Source organism: Squalius cephalus (assembly GCF_949319135.1).
Source record: "Squalius cephalus genome assembly, chromosome: 17".
Lineage (NCBI taxonomy): Eukaryota > Metazoa > Chordata > Actinopteri > Cypriniformes > Leuciscidae > Squalius > Squalius cephalus.
In genome coordinates, this window is record NC_137138.1 from 16,529,783 (window position 1) to 16,554,551 (window position 24,769).

Genomic DNA, 24,769 nt, shown 5'->3' on the forward strand with positions numbered 1-24,769 from the left:
TAGAAAAAAAAGAACCCCCCCATTCTTTGTTGTGGACACTCTTATACATCACTGACCAGTGAACTTTGCTACCTACCTAAAGGCAATGGCGGTATAAATAATTCTGATGACTGGACAAGTCAAGTATGTTCCCTTGTGTCCAATCATACTCACAGCTCTGTAGCGCACTAAATAGTGTTTGATAGGAGAGCCCCCATCATCCTGCTTGATCCAGTAGACCTTCATCTCGTTGCCTGTGGACAGTGGCTTAGCCTCCAGTTTAGGAGGATTAGGTTCCCCTGAGAAGAAAATGGCCAGAAAAAAAAAGCTGTTAGAAAACCCCAGCACAAATTCAAAATGTGCCCTTAACCCAGGTGCATTTCCACAGGTGAACGTCCTCTTATCCATTAACAGCTGACTTTGTAATCCACAAGGTATTCTTTATCTCTGAATATGAATTGCAGAAATAGGTTAGCTAATTAAACCTCCTGGATAATTTTAGCTTACAATTAATTTACAGTGTTGACCCAGCTGGGAGAATTTAAAATTATGTTATATGGCTGTGCATGGTCTAAACTATGCACAAAAATAAAAAAAAAGGTAAAATTAAAGATCAAAGGGTGTGATGTAACACTTTATAGTTGAATCCCTTATAAAAGTCTCAATTCCTCAGTTCTCAATTTTGGTTAAACTGTTGAGACATCTCATCTTAGAGGCTTTTTTTGGCAGTATAATGATGACTTCTGCCTCCTATCCTTCCAAATGTGGAACATTAATGAAAGTGCTTGGCTCTTTTAAATGTGGAGCTGAGTCGCTTGGGCATGTGGAGGGCTGTAATGAGAGCTGGACCTGTGTTGGTGGCAGTGATGGAGGGAGAGAGTGCTGCTGTAATGCAGTCTCTGGAGGAGCTTGTTATCTCCACTTGCCCACTACTTAATGACAGAACTCCCTTAATTATCCTCCATGCTTTGATTGGAGATTCTCAGCCATTACATTTAATAATATCAGCGGGCCGAAGGGAGAGGGAAATGCGCATGTGTGGGCGCTTGTTTGGAATGTTAGCTGTCTAACTGTGTCACTAGAGGAGCCTGGGAGGAGGCCACAGCGCTCTGCTCCCATTAATCATCATAAATAGCTGCTAGACAAGAGTCCTTATTAGGAACTGACGTGACACTGTGTATATACACCACCAAATATACAAAACATGACAAATGAGATGAATATTTTGGTCAAGGCAATAAGATATCTTAATGTTTGACCTAAGAAATATAATGCATAAGTTAAATTTGATGGTTTGGTTTCAGTTCTGTTCATAAGTTTACATTCTCCTGGCAGAATCTGCAAGATGTTTATCATTTTATTGTGCAAAATAACATGGATCATAAAAATGATGTTTTGTTTTATTTTTCAAATAATATATTATAATGGGGTCAGTATGTGTTTTTTTTTTTTTAAATATTTTAATATATTTTAAATGGCAAAGATGCAATACACTGATCAAAAGTGACAGTAAAACACATAATGCAATTATAATGAATTATAATGTTGTTTTCAACACTGGCAATAATAAGAAATGTTTCTTGTGAACCAAATCAGCATTTTAAAATAATTGTATTGTGATAATATTTCACAATTTTACTGTATTTTAGATTAAATAAATGTAACCTTGGTGAAACTTAGAGATGTCTTTCTCTAGACAAATATAATATAATCCACAAGACAACATGAATTTGCACAGTTGATCCTGCTCGGTTCATATTCTTGGTTTCTACTATTGTATGTCTCGAGCATCAATGATTTTTGTAGTCTTTTGTGATAGCAGGGTTTAAGTCTCAGGTTTGTGAAGTGAAGCTGCCCGCCGTTTCCTTTCGAGGGAACTCGAACTGCGTCGACTACGACAACTTAGCGTAACGCATCTGAAGTATGAATGAAACTATTCCAATCCTGATTGATGCTGCATCATGACGTAACATGACGGCATACATGGAAGCTACAAAGGGATGCCGGCACACAACAGAGTTAGCTTTTTGCTCTTCAGCAAGCGCTCTGTGTCAAACTGTCTGTCCTATTTGGTGTTGTTTGTCCCATAAGAATTGTCCCAAATAAAGGTATGTATTGCAAAATAGAATCTAGTCGCTCGGATCTCGCATTTGCAGAGGCAGCGCGTAGATTAAAGGTCTGTATTGCAATACAGAATCTATAGTGGCTTGAATCTTACGTTTGCCGGGGCAGAGCGTAGATTACAGGTCTACTCTGCAATAAAGATTCTGTAGCTGGGATCTCGCGTTTGCTGAGGCAGCGCGTAGATTAAAGGTCTGCATTGCAATACAGAATCTATAGTGGCTCGGATCTCGCGTTTGCCGAGGCAGCGCGTAGATTACGGGTCTGCAATAAAAGGGACACACACGATCTGTAAAATAATACTGTTTGGGTGCGAGGCATTCACAATCAGCTCCTGAGGGTGCTGGCAATGTTCATTGAGAAATATCTCGACGCATTTATCCGTGCGCTGTCGGATGTTTCAGCCTCGCACCTGTTCACTTTCTTCTCGAGGGACGAAAGCCAAATATATTGTAGCGGCTCGAATCTCGCGTTTGCCGAGGCAGCGTGTAGATTACAAGACCGTATAAATAAATATTAAAACAGTATTGTCTGGTGATTATGGCTGCATTTAATTCTAAGAAATTTAAATGATAGAATATTATCTGACTTTAAGAAGTTAGATATTTTAATTCAGCCTACCATTCAGACCGTGTTTCACTAATCCAGTATTTATGGCTGCATTTAATTCTGAGGAATTAAAATGATTAACAGCGAACGCACGCTGCTCTGTCTGCCCCACAGGCTTGCGGCCATGCAGTGTTCCGTCCGCACATCGGAAATCGTTTTCGATTCTTCCCTGCCGGTCCTCCGCTTCAGGGTGTCGAGAATAAAACCGAAAGAGCCTCCCCTCTAGGGAGCTTCACACTGGGACAGACAGGGCTTGTTGTGGCATACTGAGTAATCGTTCCCCAAAGTGTCATAGTCGACACAGTTCGAGTTCCCTCTAAAGGGAACATCTCGGGTTAGGACTGTAACCCTTGTTCCCTGAGAAGGGAATGAGAAACTGCGTCCCTTTCTGCGCCTTCCCCTGCCTGGGAGCGACTTGCTTCATTGCAGAAGCTAACTCTGTTGTGTGCCGGCGTCCCTTTGTAGCTTCCGTGTATGCCGTTACTTGTTACGTCATGACGCAGCTCCAATCAGGATTGGATTAGTTTCATTCATACTTCAGATGCGCTACACTAAGAGCGTTCCCCAAAGTGTTGTAGTCGACGCAGTGTCTCATTCCCTTCTCAGGGAACAAGGTTTACAGTCGTAACCCCAGACGTTCTCCAGGTCCTGTAAGTTCTTTGGTTTCCCAGCATACTCTGCATATTCGAGTTCTTCTTCACAGTGGCTTCATGATGTTGAGATTCAATTTTACCACTTAGGACAATACCAAACTATCACAAAAAACTTCAAACAGTCATATGGCTCAAGGCGGCACTACATGACATAAAGAACCTGTAAACCGGATAATTTGTGTAAATTAAGTTACCATTTCATGTTGTAGAATATATGTATGCAGTACAGTACTAAATACAAAAATAGATTCTGCAAAGATTTACGTGAATTATGTAAACTTGAAACCGTAAACCTCTATGTAGTAATTTGTTATGGCCTCATTTGATGATACATTTCTTTGTAGTCTTCTGTAATTACGTTTAATTTAAGATAGAGGCATTTTTGAACATTTCAGACCATCAGGCAGTTAGTTAAGCATGCATGAAAGTAGAGGCCTAAGGTGTTTCCTTCATGATGAATTGAAGCTTGATTAAAGTTTGTAATTGGATGCTGCAATTTAAATGAAGACAAGTTAATTTAAGACAAGCAGTGCAGGAGTGATGACATTTAAACAAGTTATCTGAGATCCAGTCATCATTTCCAGTTAGCTGAAGGATTTCCAGATGCTAAGAGGACAAAGAGGGATAGATTAGGGTTACAGAGAGAAAGAAGGCAAACATGCTCTACCATGCTGAAGGCGGATAAGTTTAGTTTCAAGGGTCATGGATTATTGTGCCACTCGATCATGAGTAATAATAACAACTGCTATCCTAGCTTGACACATTTCAGGAATAGAAACTGAAATATACTACGGAAAAATGACAGAGAGAGAGCATCTCATTTCAAATCAAGTGTGTCGTTAAAAATGTTTGGGTGAAAAAATTAAGAGTAGAATTATTGTCTTCAAATACAAGGAAGTGAAGCTGTTCCTCTTTTGCATTGCCAAGAACAGCATACAGGGACAGTGAGCAAGTACATTGAGACAAAGACGTACAATTAGGACATGCATGAGAGGCTTTAAGTATACAGACGAGAGACAGAGAGCAGAAGTGCGTGTGAATGTATTCATGCATTAGCAGAACGTCAGTGCATCTGTTAGTCTGTGGTATGCACATTTTAGGCACACACTGCAACTACAGCACAAATTTATTATATAAAGCACATGATGTGCAAATGAAGGAGAGGACGATGACTGATGTTCTTTATGCTAATTTGTACAAATAAAATACATGTCTTTTTTAATAAATGAGTTTGTGAGATGTCAAAAACAAAATATATATGTATTTTTTATAGTCTTTATGCCACTCTGTTAAGGTATTCAGTTTAATAAAAAAAAAAGAGTAATTTTTCTTTTAAAAAGAGAGGGAAGGTAAAAATGAAAGTCAATAGATCAAGATATAAATTGAAAATCAATAAAAAGTTTAACATGCAGAGCATTTCTGGTATTACTGTCTAGGCTGAGAGGCTGATGGTTTTCAAAAAGCCAAATAAAGTAGGTGGTGTGAGGTTTCTGAAGGATGAATGACTCAAAAATGAAATGGCTCATAAACCCTGATGGTACTGGGTGGGTGTTTCCTTTATCTTCCCATCATTAACTTGTCTATATTCTCACTGTTAATGGGAATTGGACCAAAATGAAAAAAACTAAAACAAAACATAAATCAACAAAAAGTTACCTTCTGTTCACCAGCGAAGACGACATCATCAGCACCATGCAAGAGTCATATGACAAAGTCACATGATACGCACGCACATGATTGGTGGAAAGGAAAGTGGAAGGGGGAGGGGTCACATGGAAAATACAAAACATTGAAAAAAATTATACAAACATGGAACGTGTTAAGACCAAAAAGTACAAACAGGAACACAAACAACAAAAAGAAAACAAATTATAAACATAAATACTTCTCTATAACATTAGATACAGAGTCTGTAGATCCATAAAACAATTCCCGGACAGTAATTTTTTTGAAATACAAATTCAGATCAAAGTACTTAAATCATCTCTCTTGAATCCCATTGAAATTATTCAGGGTAAGAACAGGGTCCAAATTGCTTTATGAATCCACTTCAGCAGGAGCAGTTTTTCTCCTGACTGCGAGAGGTACTTTCGATAAGAGGATTCAAATACAGCTCTCTTGCAGTGTACATCGAACTATAAATGCTTGTGCAGATTGAATGGCATCAATGGAACAGTAAAAACCATCTGAAACAGAGCAGGCCAGCCAAAGGCAAAGGAATCTCTGTGATGTAGAAGGTACAGAGAGAAACCTGCATCATCTAATGGACATTAGATGAGCTAGAGACTGCCCAGACAATACTGTAAAATGTTGATCTAGGATTAGTCATAAAGATATAAAAACACAAAAACTGATCCTAGATCAGCACTTTCAGCCTGTTTGCATATATGAGCTCAGGACTGCAGCTGAGAAGGGCAGAGGAAAAACTAAACTAAACTAGATATGATGCTGAATGTACACCTTCAGACACTTAAAGTTGCACATAAAAACGCATTAATGGAAGTCTCATGGAAGAACATCTGCTAAAATAGGTTTTCATTACAGAAAATTTGAGAGAGAGAGAGAGAGAGAGAGAGAGAGAGAGAGAGAGAGAGAGAGAGAGAGAGAGAGAATACTGCAAATACTCTAGAAAACAAAATAAAAATAAAAAATAAATACATTTTCATCTTTCTCGCAATGCACACATTTTCAAGAATAGTTATATACGTGGTATAGCTTTCTAAAGAATTCCTCTCCCCACTATTGCCTTTTGCTAACTCACTAACACTTTGGAATTATACCTGTTTTAAAGTGCTACACAAATACTTACATTTAATTGAAAATGGGGTGAAAAGATAAAATTGAACTAATCTATTTTGTTTAGAACAAATAAAAGCTAATCATAATTTTGCACATTTTCTGTATACATATGTGTTTAAGTTTGCAATCTGAGACAGATAACTGTACCAATTAAAAAGAACAAATTGGCACATTACACATAAACATACGCACCAAGACTCAGTAAAAGCACCACACATTCACATTCACATTCACAAACCACCAGGGTTCCTTACATACTGTAGCTGTCAAGCAGTTTAGAAAGTCTGAAATCTTCATGCTGATTATGACTCATCATCATACAAAAGAACAGATCTTTTGTTTGCTTATCTACTCATACAACCCTAAAAACCTAAAAACACTATTATATTTTAATTTCTTTGACATCCAAAGAAAGTTTTAGTTTGGTGCAATCTTAAACCTGCCACTCAATGCCAACTAAGCAGACAATAGTCAAACAACTGCCTACTCCTAAGATAAAGACCTTGTCATTTATCTGGCTGAATGAGACAGAATAGCTGTCTCCCAGAAAAACCTTTTCAGACCCTCCCAATTTGCGGTCTGTTTGTTGAGAGGTCAGGTGTAATTCGTGGTGTCATGGTAACTCTATTTTCAGACAAACACTTAGTAGAATCTCTCACATGATTGTGGGAAGTGAGAGAGCATCTTTTAGTGTTTAGGATCAAAAATCGCTTGTATAGAAACAGACAAGCAAACATAAAGCATCAAATACACAGATGTCTGTGCATTATACTCTATAAATATACAATAAGATATCTGTTGTTAATTTGCTGATTGTGCAAGTCTGTAAATTTGAACCCAGTCCAATGTGATCCATAAGCCATCACTATCTGGCACTTAAGCACACTGTGTTCTTGCATCTCTGAGGGAAGATGTGTACACCTAAGAATGCTAATGTTGACAATTATGATTAATGTTGGGAAGACAGCTCCATTAGTTTCCACATTCAAGAAGTATGCAACACATCTAATTAATATCTCAGAGACTCAATAAGAGAACTGCATGTTGATGTTTCATGCTGTTTATGCAACTTTCTGCACATCCAATATCATAAAACAATCAGCACACATCATTGAGTTTATAAACCAATAACCATTAGCGCAAAAAAGCATGTTGGTTCATGTCATACTTCTGTATGTCTACCATGCAGTGACATGTTAGACAGGTGAGCTGGTCTACAAGCGGAAGTTAGTGATGGTTCTCTACAAAGGCTTGAGGATCATGAGCACAATCTCAGTGTCTCACTTCCCCCGTCCTCAACTAACATCTATACAGTCTCTCTTCTCTATCACAGACGTGCGTTGTCGCTCTACTGCGAACATCAGCGGTGTTGACTTCAGGAACAATGGTCTACAGTAGGTGAGGCGAACAAACGTGTAGCAGGCGGATAAAGAGTGGCAAACGACACTGCACACAGTCGGCATACTCACTAAGGTCGGCAGTGGTTGGAGGAATAGAAGTCGGAGTCTCTGAAGACACTGGAAGATGGTGAGAACATGGTGAGATGTGCTTTCATTTGCCGCACTGATAGTAGAGCCACTGTTGCAACAGCTTCATAGCAACTAGTGCACATCACAGCGTAGCAACATTCAACAAGTCCAGGCAGAAGTGCATGTGACCCAAATTAAAGTGCATCAGTATAGAGACACAACTATGTGGCCAAAATTATGTGTAAATGTAACACCAGTGGCTTTACTGGGATGCCATCTGGATCCCAGCAATGAATAAAATGTATGTGCATGGCACAATTTTATTTAAAATGATTTAATCTGATTAAACTTTGTCCAGTTGGATATGTGAGGTGGGCAACTAAAGTCTAATGAGTCTAATAAAAATGATTATGCCAAATAGATTGTCATTTTAATTGTACAAAACACAGGCATCACAACGCTGAAACATTTACTGGAATATGTCATTGCTTAGTTTTAAAAGGAATTAAATACAACGTTTGAAATATAATTATAAAATATACTCTGTTGGTTTAGAAGTCAGTTTTTTTTTTCATGAATCCCACGTAAACTACCATTTATAAGATTATTGTGAGAAAGATTTTTTTGTAAAGAAATATATTCAGCAAGGGTGCATTAAATGAATCGGAAATGAGAGTAAAGACAGTTGTTACAAAAAAATCTATTTAAAAAATGTTCTTTTCAAATTTTCTTGTCATCAAATTAATATTATATTATCACAGTTAAAAAAAAAGAGCCTTGAGCAACACATCTGTTTTCAACATTTATATTAATAAGAAGGATATGAATGATCACATGACACTGAAGGGCTATGCCACACTAAGCTAGGCTAGTCAGTACTAACATTCCACATACTACCGGGATCAAGACGCACATAACAACCTGTTTTTAAATGTCATGGCCAATCTGAGCCATGACAGTATAGCCGTCTCAAGCCGCAGACACAGCTCGATTCAAAGTGCGATATTTTCCTGCAAGTCCATTAGTGACAGTGACTCAGACATCATCACCTTCAATATACTCTCATCCATCTAATCTGAGAGAGAAGGTTGGCTTTCATTGAGCTGAACCTCAGAGCCTTGGAGTTAAACGATAAGTACTTTGAGTGGAAGGTAATGATATGATGGGGGCGAAATATCCCCTGTTTCCTCTTTTAAGCTTAACGCAATTAGGTAGTGGCACAGCCTGTTTGTAAGCTGAGTGTCTGACAGATGACAGACTATGTTAGAGTTTCAAAGACTGTTTGACTAAAGAGTGCAGAGCTTCTGTCTTTTAATCTCTTTCTTTCTGTGCAAGTTGTGTATTTATTTCAAGGAACTTGTAGATACTTGGTGACAAAAAGAGTCTGAAGTGCTAACAGCATCATGAGTTAGTCCTTGTAGGATTAAAGGATCAGTTCACTCGAATATGAACATTTTTGTCATGTACTTTACTCGCCCTACTGTTGATTCGCAAAACACAAAATAGAAATTTTAATAAAGTACTGACTGCTCTTTTCAGATGGGAACTGGAGCTTAAAAGTTGCCAAAATGACGTAAAACACCATAAAAGCCTTTATTCCCACAGATTTTGTGCTCACATCCAAAATGCGTGCACATAAAGCTGCTTCTCAGTACTAAACTGTTTTCGCTTCGCTGCTTATTAAACACACATAAAGTCTGGGCGAGTATTCATGTAAACACAGTCCATTATGTTTTAAGTGAATGTAAACAGTTGAGAAAGAAAACGCATGTGTAACAGTATAATGGATCCGTGCGTCAGGTCTTAAAGTGACAGCAGCCTAATATAACTGCTGCCAAATTATGAGATAATATTAAAAATATCTATATGGTAGTTTTTGCCCATGGTATCAATGTCAAAATTATGGCCAGTGAAAATGCTGAGTGGCTAGTAACTTTTAAAAACCACTAGCCACAGTGGTAGATGAGCAAGAAAGTTAATGTCAAGCCCTGCTTGTGTGCTATATGCAAAGTCAACTTTGTGACAAAATGTATTCACTAAAAATCTTAAAACCATAGGAGTTGTTAAACACTGCAACAAAATAACTGATTAAGTGAGCTAAACTTGGGAACAGATCATGAAAAGATCCTACTCAAAATTCATTCACCAATCACTTCTCTCATGAGGAAAGCTAGACTGGAACTCAATATATTTTACATGAATAATAGCTTAAATTTCACCCAGTATATCACACACAAAACTATCATATGATTTCAGAAGTCACATGACCCACATTTATGATGCTTTTGCACCTTTTTGAAGTTTAAAAAGCTCCAGTTCACAATCATTGTAAATGCACTGAAATGATTGATACATTTTTTTTATTTTTACAAAATTACTCCATTTACGCAGAACAAATAATGGTACATACATCTTTGGAACAACATGAAGGAGAGTCAATTATTACAGAATTATGATTTTGGGGTGAATATCCCTTTAATGCCACATCGATAAAAAAATGAAACGAAATTTATTTTAGCTTCAAGAGAATATTTTGGAGCTCAACTCTTTCTTCTCCCTGATTTCCAGTGTTTTGAATTGCACAAAACTAATTACTGCAGCCTTATTGATCTCACAAAACACTACACTCTTTTCTTCAGTTTGGTCTACCGCTCTGCAGATTAGAAAATGCATGCTAAAATGGGACTGTATTATCCGTTGTGGTCTGATGAAACGCTGAGGGGCAGTAACATTGTGTAATGCTTTGTAGATATCACAGAGCAGAGGGTGAGGTTCAAAGCACGCAGAGAGTCTCAGAGAAGAAAATTGCTCTGCAGAATAATAAGGATTATCATATTGTAAGTGTTTCATGTCAAGGGGAAGGAAGGGGGTGTTAATGCCGGTGATCAAAATTAAAGCACTCCAGAACTTCACCTGAGGATGTGGACCATCTGCTAGGTCGCTGGCCTGTCTCTCTATCTGTGAGAGCTGTATTCACTGGCACTGATGCAGATAAACTACTGAGCACCACCAGATGTGCAAGGCAATAGACCTAATGTAATGCATTTCTCAGGGGTACTAAATTACTGAGCACAATCTGATGAAGTGCCACGTAACCTGTTTCTATATCCCATTCTGATTACATAAAGTGTTATTAAAGAGGTTTGGTTCTACATGTTGGATTGTATTTGAGACAGAACTGATACAGTACAAGTAAGGGATAATGTACATCCAGACGGTTGTTATCTCAGAATAAACACAGACAGGGTGATCAGGTCTTGCATCAGCCTGAAGGGGTTTATTCTGAGATAACAACTGGCTGCAAGTACATTATCCTCCTTATTACACGGCTACTTGCCACATAAGTAAATAATTAGAAACGAAATATTGATCTGAGTCGAAATATTTTATTAGGTTTTTAAGCGCAAAGCTTCCAGAGAGCAGTTGCTAGCGTGGCAATTCAAACTAGACGGATATTTAAGAGATACTGTACAGTCATACCACTTATTAAACAGCATTCGCCACATAAATAATTATGGGGATGAGAGATATTGATTTTAAAATCGTACTGGTTTGTATCTTATAATCCAGCAGTGTACAAAACAATAGTTGCAAAATGGCAGCAGCTGCATTTGTATGAAATAAGAGAGAGCGAGAACTCGATAGTGGATGGAATAATTAAAATAACTGTACACAAAATATTGATTTGACTGAGTTTTAATATTTTATTAACTCACCAAACGCAAAACTTCCACGCAACTTCCTAGCAAGTGTATAGCGCTGCTGACTTCAGTAAACCGGATGAGCCAGTGTTATCCGTTTTCAGGATGGTGCGATTGACCAATCAGAAGTATTCCACAGAGCCTTGTAATAAATTATTTTAACATTTGGATATGCAGAACAACAATAAGTAAATGATAATTAGACCACAATTATAAAAGCATTTATAATTAATATTTTGTTATAACTGATAAAAGAAAATTGTAGCAGTATTATTATTATTATAATTTTTTTTTTGCTAATTTAAATGTTTTAGATTGTAAAACAACTTTGCTGAAATAATGCACTATTAATATTTTACATTATTAATAAACAAGAATATAATTAACAAAAATACAATAATATTCCATCTTTGTTGTGGGCTGTTGAGTTAAATCATTTTAACTTGAGATTAAATGGCAGTTATTTACAAAGTTGAGATGTTCTCCATTGCCATTTATTAAAGACCCAATGTTAAAGAACTGCTACCCGATTAAAAATAACATTTACAACATAAAAACCAATAATGAAGACAAAAAGATTAGCTCTAAACATCACCATCTGACAAATAATAATAATAATAATAATAATAATAATTTGTATGTCACCTTGCTAACTGACTGTGACATTTTTCATATATTAGAAGAAATTTAAGTTTTGCATACTGAATGCAGAAAAAAAGACATTGTCAAACCAGTTATCACAGCTGGACACTTTTCTTTCTTTTTTTACACAGCAGTTTAAATGCCTAAATTTGCCTTTGAATTTAGCATTGGGTTCTGAGCTGACCTCCTTTAACTTTGAATAATCTACTATTTTCTTATCAGAGGCAATTTCCACTGTAGGTCTCCAAAGGTGCAGTCCCTGCTACGGTGCTCTCTGATCCTTTGCGGTCTGTGGCGATCACATTCATATCAAATAAGGCTCAGTGGAGTCTACCTGCCCTCTGGGAGCAGGGTGACCCGCACACAGGCTAGCAATCAGAAAGCCAGGCACCTAGTCATGTAAAGAGTCCCTATTTGTCTCTGTGAATATTTTAGCTGTCACCCAAGATGACCCTACTGCAGTGAGCTGCAGAGGTGGCATTATCCATCAGAAAACTCCCAGAGGTGTCCATCACTCCTGCCTCTATCGCTTACGTGACAGACCTAGCTAGCTTTGTCATCACTCCATCTCCATACACAATTCCAGCCTCCTCATTCACGCTCATAGCACATAAAATGGAGAGGGAGCTCTCTTGCTTTGAATCGCAAGTCCCTGCAGCACATACCGCAGTAATGTGAATTTTATAGTGCTCTTTTACAATTTCTACAGGTTGTGGAGGCAAGAGGCATGGATCTTTGCTCTGGAGGAGAGAAAGACTCACTCACGCTACTGGCAACATAGTCTTTTGTGTCATCCCCCTCTTCCTTCAGCGCTCTGGGCACTCTATTGGCTGAACCTGCAGGATGGCCACTGGTGATAAATCTCTGACAAGCACCTGCGAGAACTACCGTACATCTTACTTGAAGCTCCATCTACGTCAAGTTATGCCACTCTCTGCAGACATGCTGCTGCTTTATAATGGATAGAGTAAATCTGTCATACTTCCCTAACTGTTAAAGCAATAGTTCACCCAAATAATTTAAATTTGGTCATTATTTACTCACCTTTGTGTTGCTCCAAACCTGCATGTTTGTTTGTTGTCTGTGGAACACAAAAGGAGCTATTCTAAATAATTTCCAACTTGCTGTTTGCAATGTCAGTTAAATGGCCAACTTAAGAGTGAATAACTTACATGTTGATCTATTTGTAAAACAAAGCTACAGCTTCAGAAGTCATTCAGAATTATGTTTATGCCACTTTTTAGGCAAGTAGTTACTATAAACTGCCAAAGTATAGAGAAAAATATTTTCAAATCCTAAAAACCCCCAGCTTAAACCAGTCTTAAGTTGGTTTCCCAGCCTGGCCAATCTGTGATTAGCTGGTTTAGTTGTTGAAAAGTGCCCAACACCTCTCTAAAACTAGCCAAGAAACCAACCGGGCAAAACTGGGTGACCATCTAAGACCAGCAAACCAACTTAGACTGGTGAAAGTTGGTTGGACTGGTTCTTTGCTTTTTTAAGCAGGGACATTGAGAAAATAGCAGCATAGATGTTTGGAAAGACATGCAGATGAGTAAATGATAGAATTTTAGGGTGAATTATTGCTTCAAGAAGTCATTGTCTCTCCTAGATATAGCAAGACTCATTGTTTCCGAGATAAACAACTTGATTCTAATTGTTCATATTCAAAGAGAAAAAAGAAAGCTCGCAAAAACATTCCGTTATTGTTAGGATTTCTTCAGAAGATTTGCTTCAGAAGTAATTTTCGCTTTGGTTTGGAAACTCGTGACAAATAAACCCAATCTGGACTGTCACTAGATGTGTGTAGTCATAATTTGACAAGTGTCGATGCTGCCGGCAGTCTCGGTTTGTCATGTACAAATTGATAAATGATTAGTAAGTGTTTGGAGTGTCTGGATCATTGTGCCGCCAATCACCTCTTAAATTCACGCAGGTATAGTTCCGGAGAAAGAGCGGACAACGCCATCAATCTCATCTGAACACGACCACATCCCACTACCATTACGAGATACGGTCTCTGCCTTGCCCATCGACTCTTTTTTTTTTTATTCCACTGTGTAATGATCACAAGAATGATTCCACAGTCAAATAATGAGAACAATAGAGAGCCACAACAATAAAATCTGTCAATTAAATTAGCAACAGCTTCATCACTATGTTTGTTTGCTTTTGGTTGCATAAACAAAAGGTAGTCATTCTACAGTTTGAATGTTTTACAATTGCCTCTTGCAAAACAATCACCCTCACACAAATTATGTGTTGAGTTATTATCCCCAAAAAACCCAAAGCCATTTATTAAAGACCAAATAAACACCAACATTAGACAACAAGGTCATGCCTATCCTATGAGTGTGAAATAAATAGCTTGTTTTGAGACTTCTGTGGGATTTATGTGAAGTACTACGAAGGGAAATGGGGAGATAACTGGAAACAGACTTTGACTAGAGGGAAATCTACATACCAACAGCAATCTTTTATTCTAACATGCTAGCATTTTAAGGAATTTAATCAACAGACCCGAGGGAGCCCATACAAGTTTAGTTCCAAGGCATGACCTAACACACCTGATTCAATTAATCAAATGTTAATTCCTCCATGTAGCATAATGGAGTTGAACCAGGTGCATATTTACTGTAGGTTTTGGGGGAAAAAAGGCAATTTTCTCAATTAAGCCTTCAGGACTGGAAGGACTGGTCTAAATGATCTCATAGCAAACCTTTATCCTGGTTTGAGTAATAGAATGGAATTCCGTCTGGAAAGTACAACAACAGATATAAAGTGAGCTGTCACAGTTCTCTAAAGCACAGACTATAATCAAAACCTATTACAAAGTTCTTTAAATTCAGTGAAAGCCCCTCAGAAAGTTTAACTTAATTTGCACTGAGATATGAGAGTCCACTTTAAGCAAATAGACTAATTTAATTCTCAATACATTCTTAAAAACCCCATGAAATTCATGAATCGTCTAGTCCATGTCCACAGCTATCCTATAGTTGATAAAATTGACTTTTAGCAGATACACACCATAAATATGACTGAGTCATCCAACGACCTGCAATGTTTTGTCCAATCAAATGCTCTCTAGAAGGAGAATGTCCCCTCTCAGTCAATTAAAATTACCATTTCACTAAAGGTCAAATCAAGGTTCATGACAGCCTATTAGCTATTTAAAAAGGGATGAGCCCTTCCATATACAAAACTTCCTTCAAAAGCAGAAAAGAAGACGGCAATCTATAACACATTTCATGGAGTCTTAAACTTTCTATCAAGCTTTTACTACCTTCTTTAAAGGCTTACTAGAGATTTGGCAGGAATGTTGCAATGGCTGAAATAGAAGCAAATGGAAAAAACAAAACAGAAATGTGAAAGAAAGAGAGCAGAGAGATGGAACACTTACTTTTGAAAGGGAAGCCTGATGTCCAGTGGAACAAAACAAGATGGAAAACATGATGAGAACCATAACAAAAAAAAATCATGAACATGAGAACAGGAATGTATAAGATGGAGAGGAGGCCAAATCCAATTTGCCATTTTAGGTTCATCTTATAAAGCAGTGAGAAAATCACCTTGCTGACTCACATTTCGCCAGGCTAAACTATGTGAACTATGCTTGCTAAGTCCCAAAATGGCAAAACTGGGTGACCCAATTAGCTGTTGTGAAATGAGAGCAGGCATTAATATGGGGACTGTGAAAACAGGGGGTGTCGAAGAAAAGATGAAATATGATAAGGAAAAATAAGATAAGAATTCATGTCAGCCTGTCTCTGACTTACATCAATGGAGCAATTCACTCCTGCCATGAGCTATTGTACTCGCAAAAGAAGAATAAACAAGTCTTGTTTTGTGTTATTTTAACTTGTTACCCATTTTTGTAAGATTCCCTCCAAAGCTTCTGGGTACTGAAATGGAAATCAAGCTTATTGCTGCAGGAATCCTTTTTTGTAATGTTATACAAAGTGCTTTTTAGATGGATCAACTGAATTGGATCAATAAAATGGATGAATAAAGCGACAAGGAAAAAAAATATTTCTGCAATTTAAACTTTAGTCACTTAATCCCTGCGAGTGCAAGAGGAAATTGAATAATCAAAGTAGAACTGTGTTCTGCTCATCCCACATTTCTTGCAAACTGACTTTTTCTAATCTGCTTCTGAGTGGAACATTCTGATCCAACGGCTTCGTGCGACATGCAGTAATTAAACCAGTAGATTTGTAGGAATTTTGAAAAAAATCTAAATAAGGATGATGTTTCATTAATGTGGAGAGTTCTACAATCAAGCTCTGCAAACCAACGTCAAATTTCACCTCACTTCATTTTTATATAGCTATTGGAAGCCTGTTTCCACCTTAAACAGGTAATTGTGAGATAACGTTTAAAATAATAAAAAAGTGACATTGTGACATATAGGCCTGGTTTCACAGACAGGACTTAGATTGAGCCAGGGTTAGGCCTTAGTTCAATTAGGGCATTTAAGTGTTTTTTTTTTTAATGTGCCTTAGAAAAAAAACATTACAGGTGTGCATCTTGAGACAAAAAATATCACTGACATTTTAAAAAAAAAATCTGTCATTGCCAGTTCCTTTGTGGTAAGACAGTTCAAACATGCATCTTAAACCATGCCTGTTAATGTCTGTGATCTGTGAATCCAGGCAATAAAGTTGCAATTTAAATATTTGCAATTGTGAGCTATAGTCTGAATTGTGAGTTACAACGGCACAATTATGAAAGATAGTCACAATTATGAGATAAAGTTGCAATTATGAGAAATAAGCATGATTGTGAGTTATAAGCAAAATTGAGGTTTAATGTTACAATTATAAAAAATCGTATGAGATAAAATGTTGCAATTATGAGATGTAGTCACAATTATGAGATCTAAATTTATGATAGAATGACAAATGTTAGAAATAGAGTCATTAAAATAAATTACTTTGTTTTTATCTGAGGCAGAAACAGGCTTAGATTCATAGCACATCTAGTGAATATTTAGAGCAGAACCGTAGTGAAACATGAGAAATATCATCTGGAATTATTTTCAACTGTTACTTATACTGCTGTACAAATGCAAAATATCTATGCAAAATATCGTAGATTCTTTGCGATTAGATCTTATCGTTGATAATAGAATCCCTGAGAGTCTGATCCTGATCTGATCGTGGATATGAGGTTAAAGACGGTTTCATTATCTGCTCTACAGAAGAGTGCCCAATCAACATGGACGACACTTAACAGAGCACACAGCTCTCAACAGACACGAGACACAGCTGTTGCCCGGCACATGCTGGCAGCCGGCAGAGGAGCTGTACAGACAGGGAGGTGTGCCACATCACAGGGAAGCACTGCTGAGGTGAGAAGCTGCAGTGACACAATGGTCTTCAAGAAATACTTCAAACACACGGACACACACTAAAATGAACACGCACATCCACATATAAATACAGAAGTACACGCAGGACAAGCAATGCATCTCCTGGGAGTGAGATCCAGAAGGGTCCAGGGCAGGGATGCATTGTGGGTAGTGAGGTCTGCTGCTGCACTGAGAAGGGGGGTTGATGGGAAAAGAGGGTGCTTATGATAAAGAGGGACTGAGAGAGAGAAAGACAGAAAGACAGAGGCACTTACGGACAGGTTGGGTTTTGAAGATTTCCAGGGCGCTGCTCTCTCCTTCACCCTTGCCGTTGATGGCTGATATCTTCACCTCGTATGTGGTCTCTGGCTTCAGCCCAACAATAGTGATCAAGTTGAGACCTGATTTGGACAGATTTAGAGTTCCAATGAAATATAGGATATAAAAACATAGAATAAGATGATTAAATATGTCTAGTTTTAACAAAGCATATCCCAAACCTATTTGACATACCAATTTGCTTATCAAATGGCACATGTTACCCCAGCACATGACTTGTAGTATTATAGAAAACTGATTCATTTGAATGGTTTTCGCAATGAACAGGCTCAAATAAATACATTTAAAAAATCCAGATTTTAAGGGAAAATGGGCAAAATGGATTTAGATACAGTGAGAAAAAAGTATAACCGATAAGCGTAAATATGGACTAAACAAATACACATGGGGCAAGTGGTGAGTGAAACTTAATGAATAATGAGTTTTCTAAATCTGAGAAAGTCTGCGGGACTTTTTGTGGGTAGATCTGTAGCCAAAGATACTGTGTGGGCCAAGTCATCACTTTCCATCATTTTCCCAGAAGACCCTGCAAAGCATTTTGAGTTTCACCTTTGTTCTAAAATATATTTCAGTTTGATCAAGAAAACAACAACCTAATTCTTCAGTTATAGTCATTAGGTTTTCCAGCGGTCCCCGTTGCCTCGTAAAATGCAACCATTAGTTCTTGTCCTCTAATTAGATTGGACAATCCTTATTGGAACAAAAGTAAACAAAATAACTAGCCACATTTTGTCTAAAATATAAATATCCAGATATTAACTTATACTAACGTTCAAACGTTTGGGGTTTTGAAAAATAAATAAAATAAAAATAAAAAAATAATAAAAAAAAATAAAATGGTAATACTGTGTAATATAATCACAATTGAAAATAAATGTTCTATTTTAATATATTTTAAATGTAATTTATTCCTGTGATGGCAAAGCTGAATTTTTAGCATCCATTTCTCCAGTCTTCAATGTCACATGATCCTTCATAAATTATTCTAAAATGCTGATTTGCTGCTCATTTTACGTTATTATAAGAATAATCATTTTTATCACAGTTAAAAATGGTTGTGCTGCTTATGTTTTTGTGGAAACCATGATAAATATTTTTCAGGATTCTTTGATGAAAGCTCAAAAGAACAGCATTTATTTGAATCTTTTATAACATTTTAAATGTCTTTACTGTCACTTTTGATCAATTTAATGCATCCTTGTGGAACCAAAGTTTGAATAATTATCCCCCCCTCCCCCCCTGCACATTTTTTTTTTACTGACCGCAAACTTTTTAATGGTAACTGTTTAAAGAAACATGGGAAATGAAGAAACTTGCTTGTCATATTCGCTGTTCATCACTATGTTTTTAGTTATGTTATAAATTATGAAATGTGGTTTATAGTTTTTTCATAACATCACCCACAACTTCACTTCAAAAGTTCTCCATTTGAGTGATCAGACTAAATCACTAAAAAGAACAATTTCAAAAGAATTCGTTTTTGGTATCATGCATCAATCATTCATTAATAATGACTAGAAATTTTCTTTTTACTCATTCAATCTGGTAGCTCGTGTTTGAGACGGTTTCATGCCTGTATCATATGCCAGTCTAATGCATTAGAGACTGACTGACAAAAGGTTGAGTGATCAAAAAGACATTGGCTGAGCAGGGGTTTGTGTGTGTGTAGGTGGCTTGTAGACTGATTCGTGAAAGGCTGGGTTTGTGTGTGTGAGGCTTGTTTCTGACGCATGTCCCAAGGAGGTCTGGCAGAGCGAGCAGGCTGTCAGCAGTGAGCAAACTGACATCTCTCCCCCCCGCCACCCCAAGAGACAGACAGTACCCACAGACAAACAGAGCACATGTCAGGCTGTGACAACTGCTCTGAGCACTCTTATTTAGCATTCAAGTGAACCCTGTCCCTTTCTCACATTTGCGCATTCTATTTTTGCTCAACTCTGCATTGCGTTTCATGCTTGCCAAGCAATATCGCCAATGAAAGGGTTTTTATGGCAGCGGGGAAGGTTATTTTGCCACAATTTGAAATGGCTAGCAGCTGTGGAAAGTGTTTAGTTATTATATTGAAGGAGGGTGGCTGTTTCTGCGTCATAGAAACCGCTGTTTTCTTTTCTAAGTGTAACACAGCATCTTAACTGGGCGCGAAGCGACAAATTGACAAGCGGTAAAAGCTCTTCCTTGTTAATCCAAATTTCTGTCCTAACTAGCTGTAGCAGAAACAAGCAACACTACATTTTGTCAGATGTTCACAATGAAACCTCACTGGACCAAAATCCAGCTCCTCATGAATGCTAAACCTCAAACATGAACAAACCTCAGAGAGATTGATTGAGGCATTTAAGGGTACGTTCACACGACAACGATATGATATACGGAGAAGTTTTTCCTTTGATTTTTCCGTGTACAGACGACACCATTGTCAAAACGATCCCCATTCACACGGATCCACGAAAACGACTAAAAACGCTGTATTCTGCTGCCTGGCCCTGAAACATTATAGATTAAACATGTAATACGCATGTGCATGACGTCATTGTTTCAAAAGTTTGTGTTTTCAGCCACCCAAAACGCCTTTGTCGTGTAAATGAACGGCCAAAACGCATTAAAAGTTTTACATTTTTAGTTGAAAACGGTGTTGTGTAAACAGCCCCTAAAAAACATCAGATATCACATGACAAATCTATGAAAGCCCATTTCCATCTGAGAGTCAAGTTAATTTGCAACCACACAGCTCACAATTGCGACTTAATTTGTCTTTATTGAGGACTTTAATGTAAATGCAACTTTATTGCAACTTTATTAAAATCGCCATGTGATTTTATATCTAGCAATTGTGACTTTGTTACTATATCTGTGACTTTGTATTTTACAATGTGAATTTATTTCGAAATTGTCACTTTGTCAATTGTGATTTTGTATTTTATCTCGCTTTGCAACTTTGTTACTCTCTCATAAAGTGATTTTTTTTATCTCACAATTGCAACCTTTATTAATCATATTTCGAAATTGTCACTTTGGCAACTGTGATTTTGTATTTTATCTCGCTTTGCAACTTTGTTACTCTCTCATAAAGTGATTTTTTTTTTTTTTATCTCACAATTGCAACTTTTATTAATCATATTTGTAACTTAGTATTTAGTAATGTGACTTCATATCTCACAATGTAATTATTTCAAAATGTCTTATTTTAAATCTCACAATTCCCCATTTTATTTTGGTGGAATCAAGCTTCGGTACAAATTGCTCAAGGAAAACCACAAAAGAGCCATCAGGAGTACACTACGGAGTGCGAGAAAGAGTGCAAACAGACATTGTTCTGATTGGCTGTAGTTTTTTTCAGACCGTGCCACATCACGTCTTTTAAAAAAAAATGTAACCCGGTTAAAAATCCCTGTCTTAATACAATCATCTGAGAATCTGTAGTCATTTCGGTACAAAACAATGCTGTAGAATCAAGAGCTTGACCTTCATACAAATGAGGAAAAGCTTTTATAAGCCTCCCAAAAGCCTCATCTATCTTGTTTTTCTCTCTTCATTGCCTCCAGTTCTAAATAAATGTTATTATAGCGCATGTGTGTGTGTGTGTGCGTTGGCCACTTACCATCCTCAATCTCATACTCTCTGTCCGTCCAGTCTTGGCCTGCTATCCTCCATTCAGCCTTGTACTTAAGGATAGGCACTCCTCCATCGGATTTAGGCTCATCAAACTCCACCATTGCTGTGCTGGAATAAGGCTCCAAGCGCTCGATAGAGGGGGCCGAAGGCACATCTAGAGAACACACACACACACACACACACACACAATATAACTAGTGTACTGCTCTGCACACACAAGCAGGGCACCACAAAAATGTGAGTGAGGCAATAGACAAACTGAAACAATGAAAAATTGTTTTGGGCTTGGGGAACGGTTCACCAAGGGAACTGTTATTGCAGTGGCCAGAACAGTTTTCCCCTGAAGCACGAGTAAAATATCTTTCAGACAAACCAAAATATTGTTTAAAGTGGTCATATCATGAGGAATCAAATTTTCTTTGAACTTCTGAAGAGTTTGATGTACTATGAAAACTGTACTGTAACTTTAAAAAAAAACAAAAAAACAAAGCTATAAAAAGACTTGTTTTGAACTTCTGCAACCTTCGAACATTGGACGGGTACATAAATGGGCAAACTACTGTTTTCAAACAAGTTTCAAACACTGCCCAAAACAGATTGCAATTCCGCTTAGTCGCTGAAATTAGACACGTTCCTCTTTAAATGTGGGGAAGCTTGCCAAACCTTGAGCTGGCCCTGGCTGTGTCTGATGCTCTGCATATCCTCCCGAACAATCCCAAAGTTGGAAACATGAATCTGATCATTTTTTGTGATCAGCTCCCTGATCATTTAAGTCGTTAAGATCTTAAATTGTTAGTTCACCCAAAAATGAAAATTATGTCATTAATGACTCACCCTCGTGTCGTTACAAGCCCGTAAGACCTCCGTTCATCTTCGGAACACAGTTTAAGATATTTTAGATTTAGTCCGAGAGCTTTCTGTCCCTCCATTGAAAATGTATGTACGGTATACCGTCCATGTCCAGAAAGGTAATAAAAACATCATCAAAGTAGTCCATGTGACATCGGTGGGTTAGTTAGAAGTTTTTGAAGCATCGAAAATACATTTTGGTCCAAAAATAACAAAAACTACGACTTTATTCTGCATTGTATTCTCTTCCGGGTCTGTTGTCAATCCGCTTTCACGACTCCGCAGTGACGCAGCTTAATATCTTAAACTGTGTTCCGAAGATGAACGGAGGTCTTACGGGCTTGGAACGACATGAGGGTGAGTCATTAATGACGTAATTTTCATTTTTGGGTGAACTAACCCTTTAACAATTTGAGCGTCACCTTTTAGTGTAGATTGTTTTATAATGCTGTCAGATGTACAGATGGTGGACAACCAGAATGCCTATTACCGCCGCGGCGAAAATTACCGCGGCGAAAATAAACCAGCCGCATTTCAAAGTCGTTCCCGAAATGACCGCCAGGTGGCGCAAAGGGACATTGTGCAAAACAGCAGCAATTGCCGTATTTTAAAATGTAAGTGGGTTAAATATAAAACCCTAAGCCTAATAGGCATATTTTTCATATATATAAATAGGCCTATTAGGCTACAACAGAATAGAACCAAAGATAGAATCAATTTTAGAACTGAAAAAATAGAATCAAAAGTTAAAAATAGAGACGATATTAGGAGCAATGACGCTGAATATTTTTAGCATTCTATTGAGGAATTAGATAAATGAAGAGCTCTCGTGAGCGATACAATTGCATAGTAATTTATAGTGATTTCAAAAGCAGTCCTTAAAAAAAAAAAAAAAAAAAAAAAAAAAAAAATACATGGAGTACTAGTGTGGCATACTTTTTGAGAGATTACGCGGAACACGTTTTAGTTAAGATCCTGGTTTCAATGCCCTTAATGTATATAGGCTAGGCTACTGCTTTAAAAAAATGTCACAACGCGTTTTGAGATTGTTTTGAATTAAACATTGAAGTTTAAAATGTAGTGTTTTGGCACACCAGGCCGAGTGGCTTACGCATTGTTCAAAAATCAGGTTTTATTCTGGCATGTTGAATTGTAATGCAGGATTTACAAAGAAGCTGTTTTTGAAGGACAAATCATTTATAAACTTTATTGGATGCAATCAGCAAATCCAAAGCAAATACATTTCTCATGTGAAAAGGTATTTATGTAGGAGTCTTAAAGTCACCATGAAATCAAAACTAACTTTTTGTGTGTGGAATTTTGCAGTATTTATAACAAATGATTTATCCATGCACATCATTATTTTTCTTAAATTCAAGTGCCCTCGAAATCTTTCATCAAAATAACTTCTCCCATTTGCAGTGACATATCTTCTCTGTAAAAAAATAAATATAAATAAAAAATACCTTACTAGCTGGTATTTTTTATAATCAAATCATTTTCGGAGTGATAATATTACAGAGGGAACGCATGAACAGAAACGTTAAAACACTGATTCTGCTTAGAGTGAACGAAACAACTGCTTGAATTGCATTTTTCATTTGTTAGCCCTGCATAAAACTGTGATTTTTTTCCCTCAACAAAATGATTTACTAACAATATAACTACGTATACATGACTTAATATAACCTATACATGACTTTTAAAATGAATCTCCTTCCCTCACAGAACACATTTACTCAGTAAAACACACTTTTAGAGAAATGTGACTTTATCGCACAATAAAAACTATGGCTGTGGGAGTGTGGTGGCTCTAAAACATGTGAGGTAGAAAAGAGGCGTCACTCCTGCACTGCCTCATCGCATTGAGACTAAATAATCACCTCACTGCCTTCCACACCATTTCACATCTGCCCCACTTTACAGAGCACCAAAAATATCAGAGGTAGCGTCGCATTTAACCGTCAAATCTGCAGCCTGAAAATTATACCCTGCTGTTTTTATTACCCAAGAGTCTCAGCCTAAAAAATACGAGCACAGGCTCTGATCTAAAGCTAAAACATCTCAGTCTGGGGGAGATTTACCTTTCGCGTACCTTGTGTATTATGAATGGGTACCAAGGGGGATTTTAGAAGTGGTTTTCCTGTGTTAAGACACCCTTTGTGAGAAATGATTTGTGAACAGCTAATTAGAACTTCAACCTTTGATATTGATTCATAAGTGTAAAACAGTTACTAATTTTGTTCATCATCCTCTAAACATTCACAAACCTGCTTGAATCAAAATGAAATCCTTTGACTCTGTGCCAATGACATTAGAAGCCGTACAGTTGTAATCACCAAAGTCGTTCTGGGACACCGGAGTGACCTGTCAGAGAAAAAAAGACTCGTCAAGGCACCACCTCTCTTCTGACTTAGCTAGCATGATATAGACATTAGCTGGTTAAGGGAAGCTCATTGCCTTGGCAATAGCAGTAATAATTAATAGTAATTATTGAGTGACAGAGAGAGAGAGAGAGAGAGAGAGAGAGAGAGAGAGAAAGAAAGAAAGAAAGAAAGAAAGAAAGAAAGAAAGAAAGATAGAAAGAATGGGGGCGTACTGTTGCCATTACCTTCACCAGACACGTTTCCATTACAGATTTACACAAAA

General features: G+C 37.4%; 1 protein-coding gene across 6 annotated transcripts in view; it reads right to left on the minus strand.

The window, feature by feature from the left end:
* Positions 1–24,769, minus strand: part of ncam1a (neural cell adhesion molecule 1a) — a 227,534-nt gene that overhangs the window by 17,731 nt on the left and 185,034 nt on the right. For 4 of the 6 annotated variants that reach the window (XM_079846616.1, XM_079846615.1, XM_079846614.1 and 1 more), the window contains 4 exons: positions 24,391–24,487; positions 21,258–21,425; positions 17,596–17,721; positions 154–278 (listed from right to left, as the gene is read on the minus strand). In XM_079846616.1, the coding sequence (XP_079702742.1) occupies positions 154–278; positions 17,596–17,721; positions 21,258–21,425; positions 24,391–24,487 (516 nt within the window). Of the gene's footprint in view, positions 1–153; positions 279–7,630; positions 7,679–17,595; positions 17,722–21,257; positions 21,426–24,390; positions 24,488–24,769 lie in introns of all 6 variants that reach the window. The other 2 variants (XM_079846613.1, XM_079846617.1) reach the window with 1 other exon arrangement.